This window comes from Liolophura sinensis, chromosome 11 (genome assembly GCF_032854445.1).
Source record: "Liolophura sinensis isolate JHLJ2023 chromosome 11, CUHK_Ljap_v2, whole genome shotgun sequence".
In the NCBI taxonomy this organism is placed as follows: Eukaryota; Metazoa; Mollusca; class Polyplacophora; order Chitonida; family Chitonidae; genus Liolophura; species Liolophura sinensis.
Window position 1 is genome coordinate 30,447,598 of NC_088305.1, and position 16,736 is coordinate 30,464,333.

The window sequence follows — 16,736 nt, forward strand, 5'->3', positions numbered from 1 at the left end:
ACTAGGGCTTTTTTTTTTAGAGATAAATAAAGTCTGCAAAAGATAATTTTGGTGGTGAAATGTACATGTTTTGCAAACATATCACATAACACCTTCCATAGAAGATCCATAGAACTTTCAAAATCAGGAGAAATGATTAACTGTCATGGACGAAATTTTAAATAATTTACGGTATTCTGAGCCTCGGTAAAATCAGTTCTTTTTTCTTAATGCACTATTGAAGCACACCAAAGTTATGCTATGAAATTAAGGCACATGTAATGTGTATGAAAGCTATCAACGTGTAAACATTCAACTTATTAAATAAACCCAACTAGAGGCTAATACTTTCTTCCATTTCATCATGCCTTATTTGGTCTTTGCTAACCTCTCATGTAGCGCAAAATCAGTACTTGGTGTTATTGCTTATTTCATTGTGCTTGTCACATTTTTTCCGGAAATAAATAAAACAAATAATGTACATGGTATCTACAGGTAACATCTGTAATGTCTCTGTACCCTCTACTTTCCGTAACTGTTCAGAATAAATGCTGTTTAACAAGGGTAGCTGTGTGAGATATTTTCCAGGAAGCACCTGTTGTTCTGATGTTGACTGCCTTGACCAACACATACTTCTATTGCAGACTTATATAGCTTATCTGAAATAGATCATAATTCATCGCTGTCTGACAGCGATATCATGTCCTCATCTCCTCTTACTGTCTCTAAACCTCATTTGTTTGTCCTAGCTTCTGTAACTTGCCAAAATTACGGTCATATAATACATACTTGTCATATTTGTGAAATCATGGTCTTGTACAGGAACGTGCAGCTGGTCCACTGTCTGCTGTTTATAACTTGCTACATGTATTTGTATAGTTCTGATGTATACATGTATGTAGAATGGAGACCAGCAGTGGTCTTACATATAGACTATGGACACATTGATTATTATTATTATTGCAAGGCATATTTCTATGTGGATATTTATAATTTTCGTTGTACAGATGCATTCTTTCTTCTTTCCATGCTGCTGATGAGTCAGTCATTGTAAATTAAGACTTTGTTTTTTATCGAACAATCAGTTTCTATTACTGTAGGTATGAGCGTCATAGTTTTTTAAACATAGACATTGACAGTTATAGCTTGTGAAATGCTGTGTACTAGAAAGCCATTGCAATCTGGAACCGGCCTTATTATTTTTCAGCAAACTATGTCCAGTGTTTAATGATACCGCAACAGTAGTTTATTTGTCAGTCCATTCATTTGTATCCACTGTTGAAGAAAGCTTGTCAGGTGGTAAGGTTATTTGCTCTTTAGCATCTTTTGTTTTTCGATCTGGGGTCCATGTAACAAGATCACCAATATCTTAATCTTAGCGGACATCGTGAAGGCACGTGTCTTTAAGATGAACATATCAAACACCAATAATGTTTGTGTCAAGGTGTGTTGTTGTTGTAGTAGGTGTGGTGCATAACTGTTGTCCCTGTCATTAATGAGAAATACACCTGAACGATGTATTATTGACAGCTTCTAATACTGTAAACAATTCCTATCGCATATTTATCGTCACTGTATGAGACCTGTTGGAAATATATCAAACATGTCGCAAATCTCGGACCTGGTTGTTATGAAAATTTGTGTTTTTTGACAAAGTCTCTAAAATGTTTTTCTTCATCGGGAAGATGAAAAATGTCGACCAAAGTGTGGCTGATGATTGAGTCGTCTGGGCCCAAGGAACGGTTGTTCAAAAGTGTATTAAAAGTTAAGCCCGACTTCATTCTTAATGCCAGTCTTGGCCAAATACAAAACTAATGAGAGTGTGTTCCAGACCAAAGTTAATCCCGGTTAATACGTGCAAATACACTTTTGAACAACTGGGACAACTGCTTCACAAAGATGTCCTACCTGTACCATAATCGCACATATACAGGTAGGACAATGGTACGAATAGTGACTTACGATATCGTAGGACAAATGTAAGATAAAAAAAAAAACAAGTGTCGTACACCTCTTTGTGAAACTGAGCCATGTCCTGGGATCACGAAGCGATGTGACATAGTCAAAACTGCATTCATTACAAGAGAGCAGTGGTCCATTCAGAGTCCAAAAGGTCATTTGTTGAGAGTGCAGCTGCTGCTGGATCTACTGCGACCGTATGTCAGGGAAGTTTATCAGGAACCCGGCGATGTGCGGTGGTGCCCATTCATTCCACCTTTGGGGACGATTCCACTAAACCACGTATGACTGATGTAAAAATCTGAAGTACGTTTATGGCCTTACCACCATATGTATGGCTTTTATTGGAGTGTGAATTTCTTTTTTTTTCTTTGCCAAAGTGGTACAATGGTTCGTAAAACGCTCAAGCCTTCGGTCAGTGTCACCGGTTACTGAAGTCTGTCTCCAGTAGATTGCCTTTGTCTTAATATATAAAGAGTTTTTTAAACAGAAAGTTTGTCAAGATTTCATACCGCTTTGTGATACGCAGTGCTTTCTTTGATGTTTTCCCGCAATACGCGTAATGTATAGGAGCAAATATATATAACAAAATTGTAAACCATAAGTGAAGAAATAAGCTTTAAAGTATAAAGGTTAGCACGTAATTCCTCCTACAACACTTCGCTTATGATCGTAACGCCAAAAACGTAGCAAACAAAAAATAGCATTCTTCGTTATAACTGATTACTTCGAGGAACGAGATATATATTAATATACATACATGTATGATAAACGTGAAGGTTAGGGTGTCCGCGTGGAATTCCAGTGAGGCAGCAATATAAATCCTGTCGGCGTATGGAGTGGTCTTATTTATACATGGAAACTACCCCGTATCTAGACAGAAATGAAATGAAAAAGGTGCGAAGAAAAACGAGTGTTTTGAGCTTTGGGAATCAGATACTATAAATCTGAATGGAAATTATGGAATTTTGGAATCAGTATTATATATCCTATATAGGTCTATGGTGTATATCTATACAGTCAGAACCTATCATTTTAAGGGTAAAGACAAACTAACACTTGATGAAAGGACGGGTCGTGGCCAAGTGGTCACTGGTGGAGACGCTTGTTTTTCAGCTACCACGTATGTGGGACAATAAGCAGATGACGACGCTCGAGCACACCACTTTGGTGGAACACACGTGGTCCTCAGTTAAGATAACGACACTCGAGCACACCACAATGGTGAAACACACGTGATCCTCAGTTAAGAAGAGTTGTTTTCATGGTATCCAAGCGAACTCTAGCCAAACAGATCGCAGTTTTGAATCCAACTTTCATTCTGAGTTTGGTTGCGGGTTTGAATCAGGTGGCTTGTCAGGTACCTAGGGAAGGCGGCCCTGTAGCGCACATATGCACTTCACATGTGGGACAGTTCGTCAGCAACTTCCTCCATTCATTAACTTGCAGTAAGCGGCAATTTATGGGGTTCAGGCACAGAAGATGACCGTTGTGAGTTCAAGTCCAGCTCATGCTGGCTTCCTCTCCAACCGTACGTGGGAACGTCTGCAGCAACCTGCGGATGGTCGTGGGTTTCCCCCTACCATAATGCTGGCCGCCGTTGAATAAGTGAAATATTCTTGAGTACGGCGTAAAACACCAATCAAATCAAATCACAGAAGGTGACACGTCCAAAGAAGGGCAGGTCTTTCTTGGATATAGAAGGTCTAACATCTTTGAAGTAAAGGGGGGGTTGGACGCTTTTTTGACACACCAAAACAAACAGGCAATGGTCAGAAAACTTGCTTCGAGAGATCACAGGACAGACAGCTGAAAAGTCCCATGTGGATGCGTGGATCTCTTGCTCAGTACATCGAAGATATTCCGTATATAACGTTATTGTATGTTAAATGTAATGACAACACCGCATTTTGAGTAATTCTAGACCAGTGACGCCAAATAGATTGCAATTATCATCACTTCATCTTTTTGTTACCTAATCCTGCTTAAGCTATGGTGCTAAGGGGTTGGGGGAATTTGCTGCTATTTATTCATTTACATGAAGAGTTAGGGTGAAACCCTGACTGAGGTTAACTGACTAGAGGCCTAATCACCGACTGCGTGTAACCATTTGCCATCTGTCCTCGCTGCTCTTGTTTTATACTATGTTGTACGCCTTTAATTATCATCCAGTATTTAGGCTTTCCATAAACGTTTTCTTTTCGGGTATAGACAAATCTATAGACCTTCCTCTTGGAAGAGTGGACAGGAGTTTGATTATATCATTCTTCGATTAAAAGGAAAGACAACCAAATGCATGCGTTTGGTTATCAGCGGTCACTGTACAGGCAATAGCTTTGGTATACACAATAGATTTGGTTCAGACACCGTTCTGTGGTTCAGCAGATTTGGATCACATAGCGGGATTTGGGTTCAAATAAAAGCTTTTGGCTCAGAGGACGTCCTCTGTACAGACAAACGTTTTTGTTTTTTTTATAGATTGGCCTGTATAAATACGTTTTGACATCATTTTAGGGCAACATTTAATGGTTTTAATTTAAAGACCTACACTGTTCATGAATTACATTGAAGCGCCGCCACAAGCATGTGTAAGACTGTATGGAGACACCAGTAAGGAGCATTCCTCTCAAAGGTTAACAAACGGTAGTACCTGTTCTATCGTGTGTATGAGAGTTTAGAAGTCACAGGTCTTAGCCAAGCAGATTCATGTCTTTCTGCATTCCTGCAAAGATCTATAGAAAGCCGAATGGAAAATAAATCCCCGATATGAAGAAAAAGGAAAAGAAAAAAACGCGCACTTGCAAAACACATTGAATGGATCCATACAGAATATAAAATTGGCCCGCTGGTAATATTTCCTGCCGGACCATTCGGGCTCTACACGAAGCGGAAATCGTGTATTTACTTTCGTTTTCTCTTCTGGGGGCATCCATGTTGACTTTGATACACTGGTCTGCAAATATTGGAACAGTGTGTCACGATTGGAGGGTATTGATTAAACATTAGCTCTATAGCTGCGAGGTGAAGTCCAAGCATGAATTAAGGATGCCCCCGAATTTAACCCCGAGGGGCCCATTCGGCGGCGATTGTCACTGATCTATCTGATTAATGTGGCACGAGATATATATATAGGTCAGTCTGTATATGTGCTTCGGAATGAATGTACTGTACCGTTGAAGGCATGCATTCGTTTATATGGTTCAGTAAAAGAGAATGATTGAGGGAATCGTTTGATAACGGATTGTTCCGTTACAGTAGCAAAATGCTCAATTAACAAACTGGATTTTTGAACATAACATATAGCTGCTTGCGTCTACATTCGTAACAGAGTGGATTTTTTAACATAACATATGGCTGCCTCCATGTACTTTCCAAAAGCAGAGTGTATCTAATGGTACCTAACAATTGCTCAAATTAAGAATGTTCTTTTCTTGGCACTTCTTCCAATGAACTCGATAATCGTTTTCCCTCGACTTACTCGGGGGAAAAACCAACAAGTATAGATACAGCAACTTGTCCCACAGGCAAACATTTGTACGTTAAGCAAGTTAAATCTGAAACCATGCAGTTAAGAAACTTACTTGTTACAAGCGAAAAGTATCATTAATGTCTGCTGGCGTGTCAACAAAGTCGATAACTCTATGTCCGAGGCTGGATTGAAACCATCACCTCATGTATCCTAGTGACTGAAAGATATTTTTATTCCTTGGCCTTTTGACCTTTATCTTGCGACCAGTTAGGGTTAGAGGACATCGGAATGTCCAGCTAAACCACCGACATTTAGTGAGTTAAATGTGACTTAAGCCCTTCACTCACCTGTAAAAATTAGACCACGATGTAGACCAATATGAAATCTAGGGGGAATCTTAAGGGTGTGGGGTTGGGGCTGTTTAAAGCATACTCTTTACAGTGCATGCGTCCCTACGTTCGCTTAACGCTCACCACTGTGGGCTGGTTTGAATTTTAAAGGCCGTGTGACGCACGTGGGCTTGTTTAGGCTTAGCCGCACCACTGGTGTCCGCGCGCGGAACTATTTAATCAGCATTCATTAATAAAATTGTTTCAGGCCTTGGTCAGTATCATATTGCACATAGGCCTACTTCTGACAGAGAGAATGAATGTGTATAAAGTATTGTTAGAAACAAAGACTGAGACAAAGTTTTTGTATTTCACGGCATCACTTCCTACCTCATCACCGTGACCCCAGTGACCGCGGCGTTTTTAAAAAAATTGGTGGTGGTAGTAATGTAAATCGAATGTAGAGAGCGACGCATGTGCTGTAAGGAGCATGTGTTTGAAGGCGCGTGGGGCCAATCGTGGCAACTTGTTTACTGTGTAACATACTAAAGAATTTTTCACTTATGCAAGGGTGGTCGGTATTTTGGGTGGTCAGGATTTTGGGTGGAAGAAACCAGAAGGCCCCGCGTAAACCACCGACATGTTACGGGCGTACGTTTCCACATGTGACGCACAGATACATGTATACGCACCATATCAGGGGACGACGAAATGAAGTGGTCTTCAATGAGCGTCAGACGGCCCATACGACTATGCAAACCAGCGTCGCCGAATGTTTATTGTGACAAGTGTGGAGAACAGGGAAATCAGCAAATACCCTGTATATGCTGCAGCCAGAGAAAGTCACCTTCAACCACTAGACCACTTCCCGCTCCCCGGGATTGTTGATCACGACGACAAATGAACAAACATTAGCTGCGACATCTGACAACATATAGGCCTATGGCAGGATATGACGACCAGGTGCGCAGATATGTAGCATACATTTCAATGACGAGCAAAAATAACCAAGATTATTGAAGATGTAGGTCAGTCATGAATAAACATGACATTGGATTAGGTTTTGATTTCGTACCTTATAAACTTTCTTAGATCTTTAAGGGCTTTTGATCTGTGGAACGTCAAATTGAGAACTGGCGGTTATTGACTTCACTCAAAAGTCTGTTGTCTGAGTGATGCTAGAATGTATTCAGTTATATTATAACACAATACTGTGTCATATTCAACATAATATCCTAATAGTCTAATAGAATGGTTACATTTTTCACATAGAATGTCTCCAGCATGTTATGAGGATGCTCCTCTAACCAACTTAAATAATGGGTTAACTGTGAGAGAAAACACTAAGCATCGCGCGTTATGTGTGTCAAGTACTTGAATCTAGTTAGGATGCTTTTCTAAATTTACACTCAAGCTTGTCACTTAGGTCAACGCTAAAGTCGCACGTCATTATTAATAAGCATCTCCAGTGTGAAATCGGGTAATAATAAACTCGAGGTACTCGTGCAAAACTCCTAGCAGACTGCGGGAAGCTCGTGCAAAAAGATGAGCTGTGAGCTAAGTTGACAAGTATTTCCCACCATGCGCCCTTAAACACATATGTTTGGGGCCATTTGCACAAAGCGATCGCGGGTGAAGTTGATTGTAACTACCATGGCGACTTGTGTAAAAACAACATCTGTTGCCTTGGTGTATTCATTCTTCGTCCATCATCAGCCAATGGGTGGAGTGGTTCCATGACCCAGGAGTTCATAGGGAATCGTATCCAAATTGTAATGGCAATTCCACTGCCTTGAGACGGTTTCCGACACTGCTTTTCACTTGTCTGTGGTCATATGGCAGGCCGGACAGGACCACTGGCCGATGTTCTGTGAAATCATGGCCTCACACGTTTCCGAAACGGGACGACTTGATGGTGTTCTGAGCAAACCGGAAACGATACTGCAGACCCTTGGGTAAGAATCTCCTGTTGCCAGGCAGTACAGTGTGATGGATAGACTGGAGCCAGGCTCTGGGGACTTGTATACCTTGTGTAATTCTCTATACACGCACAATAGTAAGTCTTGCAAAGTTCATGTCCACGACGGGCCGTATTCCTTAGGGTACGATGTTTAATTCTCTATACAGGGCCCAACACATTCCGGCCTTCAAAAGATCTCTGCATCAACACACATGAAGATGGTCAGTGCTGAGTGAAAAACTGTCTTCGCACATAAATATTACATTAAAAAACTAGTCTGTTGTCCGAGTGATACTAGAATACTCCCGGCTATTGCAGCAGATTATTCTGTTAAATATCTAACATATTCTTCGCATCCAACATAGAGAGATTGTATATACATGTATATACTATTGGGATATTGTGTTGGATATGACACAGTATTATGTCATCATAACAGTGCATACCTGATTCCTGCATCACCCTGGGGCTTCAATGGCCGAGGTGGTTAGCGCGCTAGTGCAGCGCAATGACCCAGGAGCCTCTCATCTGGTCTGCCAGAAGACTACGGATGGTCGTGGGTTTCCTCCTGGTCCTGCCTGGTTCCGCCTACTATAATGCTGGCTGCCATCGTATGTGTGAAATATTCTTGAGTATGGCTTAAAACACCAATCAAATAAATAAATAAATTAAACCAATCTTCCGTCACCCAGACTAAAGACTTTCGACTTAAAATTAACAGATTATTTTTCAGTGCACTGACCACTATAGTCGCAAGAGCTAACCAATGGTCCACACTGTCCCTAGCCGTTGACCTTGATGGCCTGGGCGCCTCCTACGACGCTCGAACATCATCAAACAGCAGGAATTCCCCTCTCTTCCAAGACTGCCGGCATGCATTTAAGGTTGTTAAAGCAGTATCTCATCGGGTTTATCCATCATGTATTTAATGAAGGTGTCACCTATAAACAACCAATGTGGTGGTGGGTTTCCCCCGGGCCCTGCCCGGTTTCCTCCCATCATAATGCTGGCCGCCGTCGTATAAGTGAAATATTCTTGAGTACTGCGTAAAACAACAATCAAAATAATAAATAAATAACCAGTAAACAACCTGTATTTATTATCAAATTTCACATCTTGGACACTTTCCAACATGAAAATCTCTTGGAAGTTTGTTATATAGCTGTGTCGTGGTAAATCGTATATACATCGTCACACATCTTTCTACATCGTAGTAATTCTTGATAACTCGTGGTGCCAGGAATTAATGTGTTGATACATCGTACTAGTACGTGCTCATTTACAGTAGCACGTATTAAACCCCTCTCCCAACTGGCCACGACTATATTCCCGACTGTTTACTACCATCCCCGGCGTTCGCCACCCAGTTGTCGTGGTTCATCGTGGTCACTCAGCAACAAAATTTCACGATTGAACACGATGGTTTCAAGGCTGTTTCAAGACATAGCCGGAAGTGACATTTTTGGCGCCTTGACACAATTTCCTTCGTCACCATCACTGGACAACATGGAATGATCGGGAATAGTCGTGATAGGTCGTGGTCACCTTGTCCAAAAGGAGTTACAGCACAACACGACTTAATGACGACAACCCCAGACCAAATGCCGATCTTTCTGACCGAATCAAGATTATTGCAGGCAAAGACAATATATCACGAATGTCAAGTCGTGGTCGAGTTTCACGACAGTTTTGAACACGCCGACATGCCAAGACATCGCCAGGGCAATTAAACGACCGCATTAAGAGTAGAGTCTCAAGTCAAGCGGACATCTGACGTAAAAAAGTAGGAAAGATAGTCGTAGATCTTCAGGTCGTGACACTGCTCCTTCCCTCTTGGTAAAAACGTCTTTCAGGTGGTAAAGGTTATTTGGACATGCACTTTAGTATACTAGTATATGCATACAATATTGGTGGAAGATCATGTGCGTCAAAAAACGTTAGGCTGCATGCGCAAACGGCCACATAAGCGTCGTCGACCGTGTATTGCAGCCAGGACCCAGTTTCACAACGATGTACATGTACGATAGTCGCACATATCGTACGTTAAGTGTACGATAAAAATGTCGTACGCTGCTTGTGAAACTGGGCGTTGGATCCCACAAGAAGCAAGAGTGGAGAATCTTCAAATTCTCTTCCCCAGACCGGGATTGATCCTGCACCTCGTGTATCTTAGCGATTGAAAAAAAAGTTTCCATGCACTCTGATGACATTGGCTACTACCTGTCTCCCTCTATCATGGCATTAACCGAAACGAAACATCTTTGTTTATATCGATGATAACTATTATCCATATGCTACTATAATAATTATACAGTAAGCAATGTATATCGGGTATCCATAACACCACAAGAAGAATGAGTCAAAATGAGACAAAAACAAGGATTTAATAAATCAATGGAGCAAACTGACATGGTGCAACAAATTTAAAAAGGCAGTTATTATGCGCATGTCATCGATAACTGGTTCACGCCAGTTTCAATGCTGCAACAAAATGGACAAAATAAGCCAACTGGCGTTACACCATCACAAGGCACACGATGAATACAGACGGGGCAATGTGACCCAACAGCCAATGTGTACATGTAAGCAAATGATATATTGTCAGATATAAATGCCATGCAAGCAAACAAAGCACAACGTTTATGCATGAACGTGAGATAAATTTTATGTACACATGCAGGAACGTATGCATGTACATTATATAGCATATACAGTGCCTTAATAGCACGTACTTGACAAGACTTATATGGGTATACATGTAGCAATAGACTGAATTTTCACATAGACACATCAGAGCTGGGTCGCTTTACATTATAAGATAAATAAATAACGTAAGTAATGTGGTGAAAGAAAAAAACAGAAGAAAAAGAAAACAATATTGCGCGAACGACAATTACAGTACTTGAGCTAAAATTTCGCCCATGACTACGTATTTTGCCTGATTCTAATTTTGGAAGGGTGTTTTGAGGGTAGTTTTGATGGAAAACATGTAGAATTATGTCCTACCGGTAGGTCTACAAGAAAAAGGTTTTAGTACCTGTCAACTTCATATCCGTAGAGTATAAACCACCGCCTGTTGCTACGTACGTGACAAAACTCCTGGCGTAAAGCCGCTGCAAAAGACGCGACAGTTGGAGTCGAACCCTCGGTCTCACTGTCTAAGGGAAAATTCTCAGTCACGGAGCCAACGCTTTTACCATTTGCGTCAGTCGGTCAGGGAACACCCGTAAAGGAATGTCCTTCTATTAAACTGGGACGTGGATCATGGCGAGGTTATGTTATGAGCGTTCTATAGGCCTATACATGTGTGTGTCTAGAAACTATCTATCATCTGGGCCTACTCGACAAAAATCGTTTCTGATACACAGTCTCTATATTCACGTATATATTGGCCTATACGCTCATAATACCTCAGTAGGACTTTCATTTTATTTTATGAAAGCCTGCCGAGGTATGCCCGCTGATATTATGAGCGTAATAGGCCTATGACGCATCTGACTAAGCCTACCGCTAGCCAGTCATGATTTAAACCCTTGTCTTGTTATACTAAACTCATGTAGGCTGGCTCCTTCTCCGGCCGCAGGCCTATGTGGGAAGGTCTCTCAGCAGCCTGCGTATGGTCGTAGGTTTCCTCTGGGCTCTGCCCGGTTTCCTCCCACCATAATGCTGGCCGCCATCATATAAATTAAACGCTCTTGAGTACTGGTACCCGGTACGGCGTAAAAAAACCAATCAAATAAACAAATAAATATTAAAGTCATAGGCATACCATGGCTTGTCAGTTAAACAGGTTGGGTTTGCCTAAAATCTAATTCCTCAACCACTGTAAGGTGACACTGGGTTCCGGCCTTAAATGGGAAGCACATTTTCTCAAGTGAGGTACTCTAGCTGTTCGAATATAGAATCGGCATACAAAGTGCGACCGATGCGCTTTTATGTATACACTTGATGCTGGTATACATACGTGCGTGCGTATTTGTCGCTGAATATTTTATTTGTCCTAAACCCTCAGTTACTGGTTATTGGATGGCAAGTCAGTCTCTAGAGCTCCGGGGCTGTTCGTAACGTTTAGTCACCGCACGCAACCGCAGACAATACTGATCATATAAGCGACCATCTCACGTTATAACGCCGGTACATATTGATTTAACAAGAGTTCATCTAGAGAATGTCTGAAGATGCGAGGAGTTTCTCACATAGCCGCTAGGGGGCGGGCAGGGAGCACGTGTTTTGTTGTGGCGCTACACGAAAGTTGAATCGGCTTTCAGTCGGGAGTGGTACGAAGACGTGTGGAGGGGCGAAATTTGACGATATAGCAAAGCAGGTGAGAAAAACTGACGTGCCAAAGTAATTGCTTGTGTGCCTGACCCAAGGGGTAGCTTAGTTTACGGTTAGTGTCAACGGCGAACGAGTTATTGCTCTCAGATTTGCGAAAGTCGGTGTAGCTATCATCAGCCTTGAGTCCAGCTCGTTGCTAGGCCTAATCCGTGTGTAGAGCTATGGATTTTCAGCATCCAGTACAAACTGTGTATTGATATTTCTTTTGTTCTGTTTCTTTTCTTCTTCTGTGTTCAACAAAGTGTAATATCTGGCTGGCTGGCTGGCTGGCTGGTAGACGGAGCAGGGGACAACCAAATGTGCCTCCAGGCTCTGGCCCCGGACTATGCAACTTGACAGTTTTTGCCTTGGCGCAGGGAAAACGTTGTCATCTAGACTTTTGCTTCAGCCATATGTGAAGTTCCCAAAATCCTCGCTGTGATAGAATACCACCAGTTTTATCTTAGACCCGAACCATCTCAGCACATATGTTCTACCGCTGCTGGAAATTTCATGGAACTCGTCCCTATTCCTAGCTGAATTGTACCCGACAAATTGGAAGGCAACTCTTTGGGGATTCTGTGAACAAACCTAACAAGTTCCAATCAATCAAGCCTGCAACAGAGAATTATGGCTACTCGCCCAGGCGGATGTCTCTTCCAGTTAGGGTAAGTTGCCTAAAAATTCACTCCCATGTGGACTCATCAGTTTTCTTTAATACTCTCCTTCTTTTGAGTGTCAGTATTATATATATATTGTTATATTATTATTGCTAGCCAATTTAAAAGGGTTTACCATTGAACAACATATTTTGTAATAGGATAGATAGAATTGTCATTTTTATATTGTCAGTAACCAGGCATTGTGGTTTATTTGTTTGAAGTTTCCAAAGAAGTCCCTTCATACATGTACTCAACATGGATGTTTTTCAGAGCAGTTTTATTGAGGTGTAAATAATTATCTTTATACATACATATTCCTTGCATCCAATGCAGGTACATACATAACTGTTGGGGGCCTCCGTGGCTCAGTCGGTTAGCGTGCTAGCGCAGCGTAATTACCCAGGAGCCTCTCACCATTGCAGTCGCTGTGAGTTCAAGTCCAGCTCATGCTGGCTTCCTCTCCGGCCGTAAGTGGGAAGATCTGCAAGCAACCTGCGGATGGTCGTGGGTTTCCCCCGGGCTGTGCCCGGTTTCCACCCACCATAATGCTGGCCGCTGTCATATAAGTGAAATATTCTTGAGTACGGCGTAAAACACCACTTAAATAAATAAATACATAACTGTAGATGGTTTTATGGGTTTTATGATAGGCTTTACATTAGTGCTAAGCACATGTAGGCTGTATAGGGATTCTTAGTCTTTGACATTTATCATGCATGCATTTAACCTATGATGACTGTACATATGTTTGAATGCATGATTGTGTATACTTGTGTACTTTTATCCCTCATCTTTGAGCATTTGTTTACCATGTTTGTACACATATACTTGGAGATTAAATAATGTATATAATGTATTATATATAAATAGCTTTAGCCCGCTCTCCACATGTGAAGATTTACTAATATGAGATGATGAGTTTAAAATAGAAATGAAATGAATTTATTAATTTATTTTATTTATTTAGTTTTATTTTATTTATTTATTTATTTATTTATTTTGGGACAACTAATGTGTTTAACCCCAGTATATGTTGGTACAGTACCATGTATAAATGAAAAAGGACAGAGTGCATATGTGTGAAAATATAATTTGCACAAAGCCTCTTACCAGTGTATAGATGTACAAATACATGTAATAGCATTGTGGCAGTGGAAGATTGCAGTGTGAAAGCTTTGAAACACAATATTACTGGAGAAACCATCGTTATGCTGCTTTATCAATCTGCCATGTTGGTTATAGGCCGTCTTTAAAAAAATGTTTTGTTGGGTGCAACCTGACATTATCAGGAAAAGTATGATAGATCAGTAGGGAATTCTTGTGTGGTAATTCTGGTTGATGGAAACGATAGAGATTTTAAAGAAATTAATGTTAACAAAAAAGAAGAAAATGTTTATCAAAATGATAATTAATGAAACTTAAGAGTAGGCCCTTTTTTGGGAGCGTTTATCAAATTACACTCAACACACATATTTGAAATAATGACCTGGCTTATTGTTAGCTTTGAACTCTTGATCTATTTGGTGGGAGATAGATAAGGTGGCTTGAAAGTTCATTTCCCTATTTTCATTTGTTATCATACAATCTGCTGGCTTTAGGCTGGGATTCCTAGAAAGCAAATTTATGAACAAATAAAATTGTTGGCCGTGTACCACATACAAATTGAAGATAAATATTTTGTTGTAGCCCTGTTAATTTTATTTACCATCTGGAATTTGATTTATTAATCTTTATCATTTTCGTGAATTATTCAACAATGAATGAATCTTGCAGTGTACTGGTATTTTGTTATAAAGTGTAAATACATGTACATGTACATATTGGGTTTACCCCAGGCCCAGATATTTGCTAAGAAAGGCATAGAAATATCTTTTATAATATGCATCTGTCTACAAGTGCATAAATATATGATTGGCCTTTGTCTCTGATGATTAACTGGAGACTGGTAGTGGTAATTTAATTCTAAGGGACTTTATTATATTTGGTCAATGCTATGGCCAGGCATATACATGGACATGTACATTGTATATGATGTGAGGTCAAACCAAACTAAACCTATGCAGCCTCAAACAGGAAAACCGCTGAGGTCGCTGTGAGTTCAAGTCCAGCCCAGACTGGATCCCTATCTGCTCATATATGGAGAGGTCTGGTAGCAACCACCTCTTGGACACACTTGTCTATAGCTGTCTGTTCAACTTAGGGTATTGTATTGGACAGTGTTTAATATCATTTTGTGGGATTTATGCTTTCTGATATGGCATCGATTCTTCTGCAAAAAGTTGATGGAGACTACTGTAATTTTCGAACAAATGGGCTTTCTAAATGCCATTGAATTCCCCATTGCGATATTGTATCAGATCTTCGTTATTATGAGACACTATACTTATTAAAACAAAGAAAATACATTCCCATTGGATTATAGCCCTATTGATGTGTGCATATGAAATCACTGAGCAGAATGCAGTGTACAGGATTTGAATGTGTTTTCCTGTTTGTACTAACCAAACTGAAAGTGATCCACATTCTTAACAAGAGGTTGAACATGGCCTTCTGAACAAGCTGTTTGATAAGTGTTCATTTTGATTGATCGTGGTTGTTTTGATTCCTAGATGTGATTGTTTACATTGCTCCAGATTATTGCTGAAGAAGTGTGTTAATCTGTATAGCCACCAATTTTCAGAATGGCCTCCCTGGCTCAGATGGTTAAAGCGCTTGCTCTCTGCAACCATCAGACCCTTGACCAGTATGGTCAATCATCAATGAATCGGTTTATTCTCAGAATCAAATGATAACCCTATCATCATCATTGTGTAGTGAAGTCCACCTTTGAACGAGATGCTTGAATCTCACATGCCTGATGCCCCACTCAAGTCTGGAAATAATATTTAAGTTGGTGCAGGTCATAATGGCAAGAATTCCAGCTGTTGACGCTATAAAAAATATTATTTATGTTTCATATTTGTCCCTCATGTAACAGCTGTGAAAATGGATGTGCTGTTTTGTGAAGGACATTACCCCTGCCTTATTTCCCACCACCTCTTCCTTTGACACAATAATTCCTGCTCCACTCTCAGTGAAAGCAAATTGTTGGACAAATTGATAACATGGTGTCATGAAACCAGTGAACATTCCTAACCATGTGTTATGAGATATTGGGTGACCTGTTTGCAACAGTGCTTATGCTGATTGGTCAAATCATGGTCAAATGCAAGTTTTTGATGGACAGTTTGGAAGTATCTATCTAAAATGCTCTGATACCTGATTAGACACTTTTTCAATGTTAACCATGTACATTGTGTAAGTAAGAAGAAATTAAATAACATTTGACATGATTTGTTTTGGGTTTTATGCAGCATGTACACAATTTTCACATACAACTGTCAGGTTGTTACCATTATTGTGTACCTTTGGCTAACTCTCCTCTAAAGTTTCACCCAAGCCAGAGTAAAGGCTGGATTTGAACCTGTAACTGTTAGTGTTTAAAGGATTGAATAAGTGGTGTGTATGGGAGCAGTCATACGTGTAATATCTAGCTGCAAACTGTGTGGCTTTGGTCTGTAGCTGCAGTACATTGACGTATGAAGTACATAGATGCATACATATGCAGAAGTGATCAGTGACAACCCAGACCAGCCTCTTTGCATTATGGTGCATATACTAGCCTTATAAACAGTAAAAACCCAGACACTAACAGGATAGCGCCTCCCTGAGGCGGTAATGGAATCAAAAGCTGTCATAGTCAATTTTATCAGCTCAAGTCTCATAAAATCACACGTGAAATATCACCCCGGCTGTGTTATAACCTTGTTGTCCACTTTGTGTCTGTGGGCAATCTGTAATAGTCATCTCTCGTCTCACTAATGGCCTGAACACCTCGTTCATGTACAGGATATAGCACGGGTACTTAGTAACCAGCTCCCATAGCCTGAGGTAACTGCGGGTCATGGCAGAGTGCGTAAGATGCTCGTCTTTCAATCGATCAGAAACTCAAGGTGTGGGTTCAGTCCCAGCCTAAGACTGTGAATTTTTTAAAGGTTTAACCAAGTAGCTGGCTAAAGAAA

The 16,736-nt window shown here is 40.6% G+C and overlaps 1 protein-coding gene across 1 annotated transcript in view; it reads left to right on the forward strand.

The window, feature by feature from the left end:
- Window positions 1-11,947: 11,947 nt before the first annotated feature.
- LOC135478309 (probable hydrolase PNKD) overlaps window positions 11,948-16,736 on the forward strand; it is a 42,376-nt gene continuing 37,587 nt past the window's right edge. Inside the window, 2 exon segments of the mRNA XM_064758585.1 lie at window positions 11,948-12,020; window positions 12,277-12,681. Of these exon segments, the coding sequence (XP_064614655.1) occupies window positions 12,644-12,681 (38 nt within the window). The 5' untranslated portion in view covers window positions 11,948-12,020; window positions 12,277-12,643.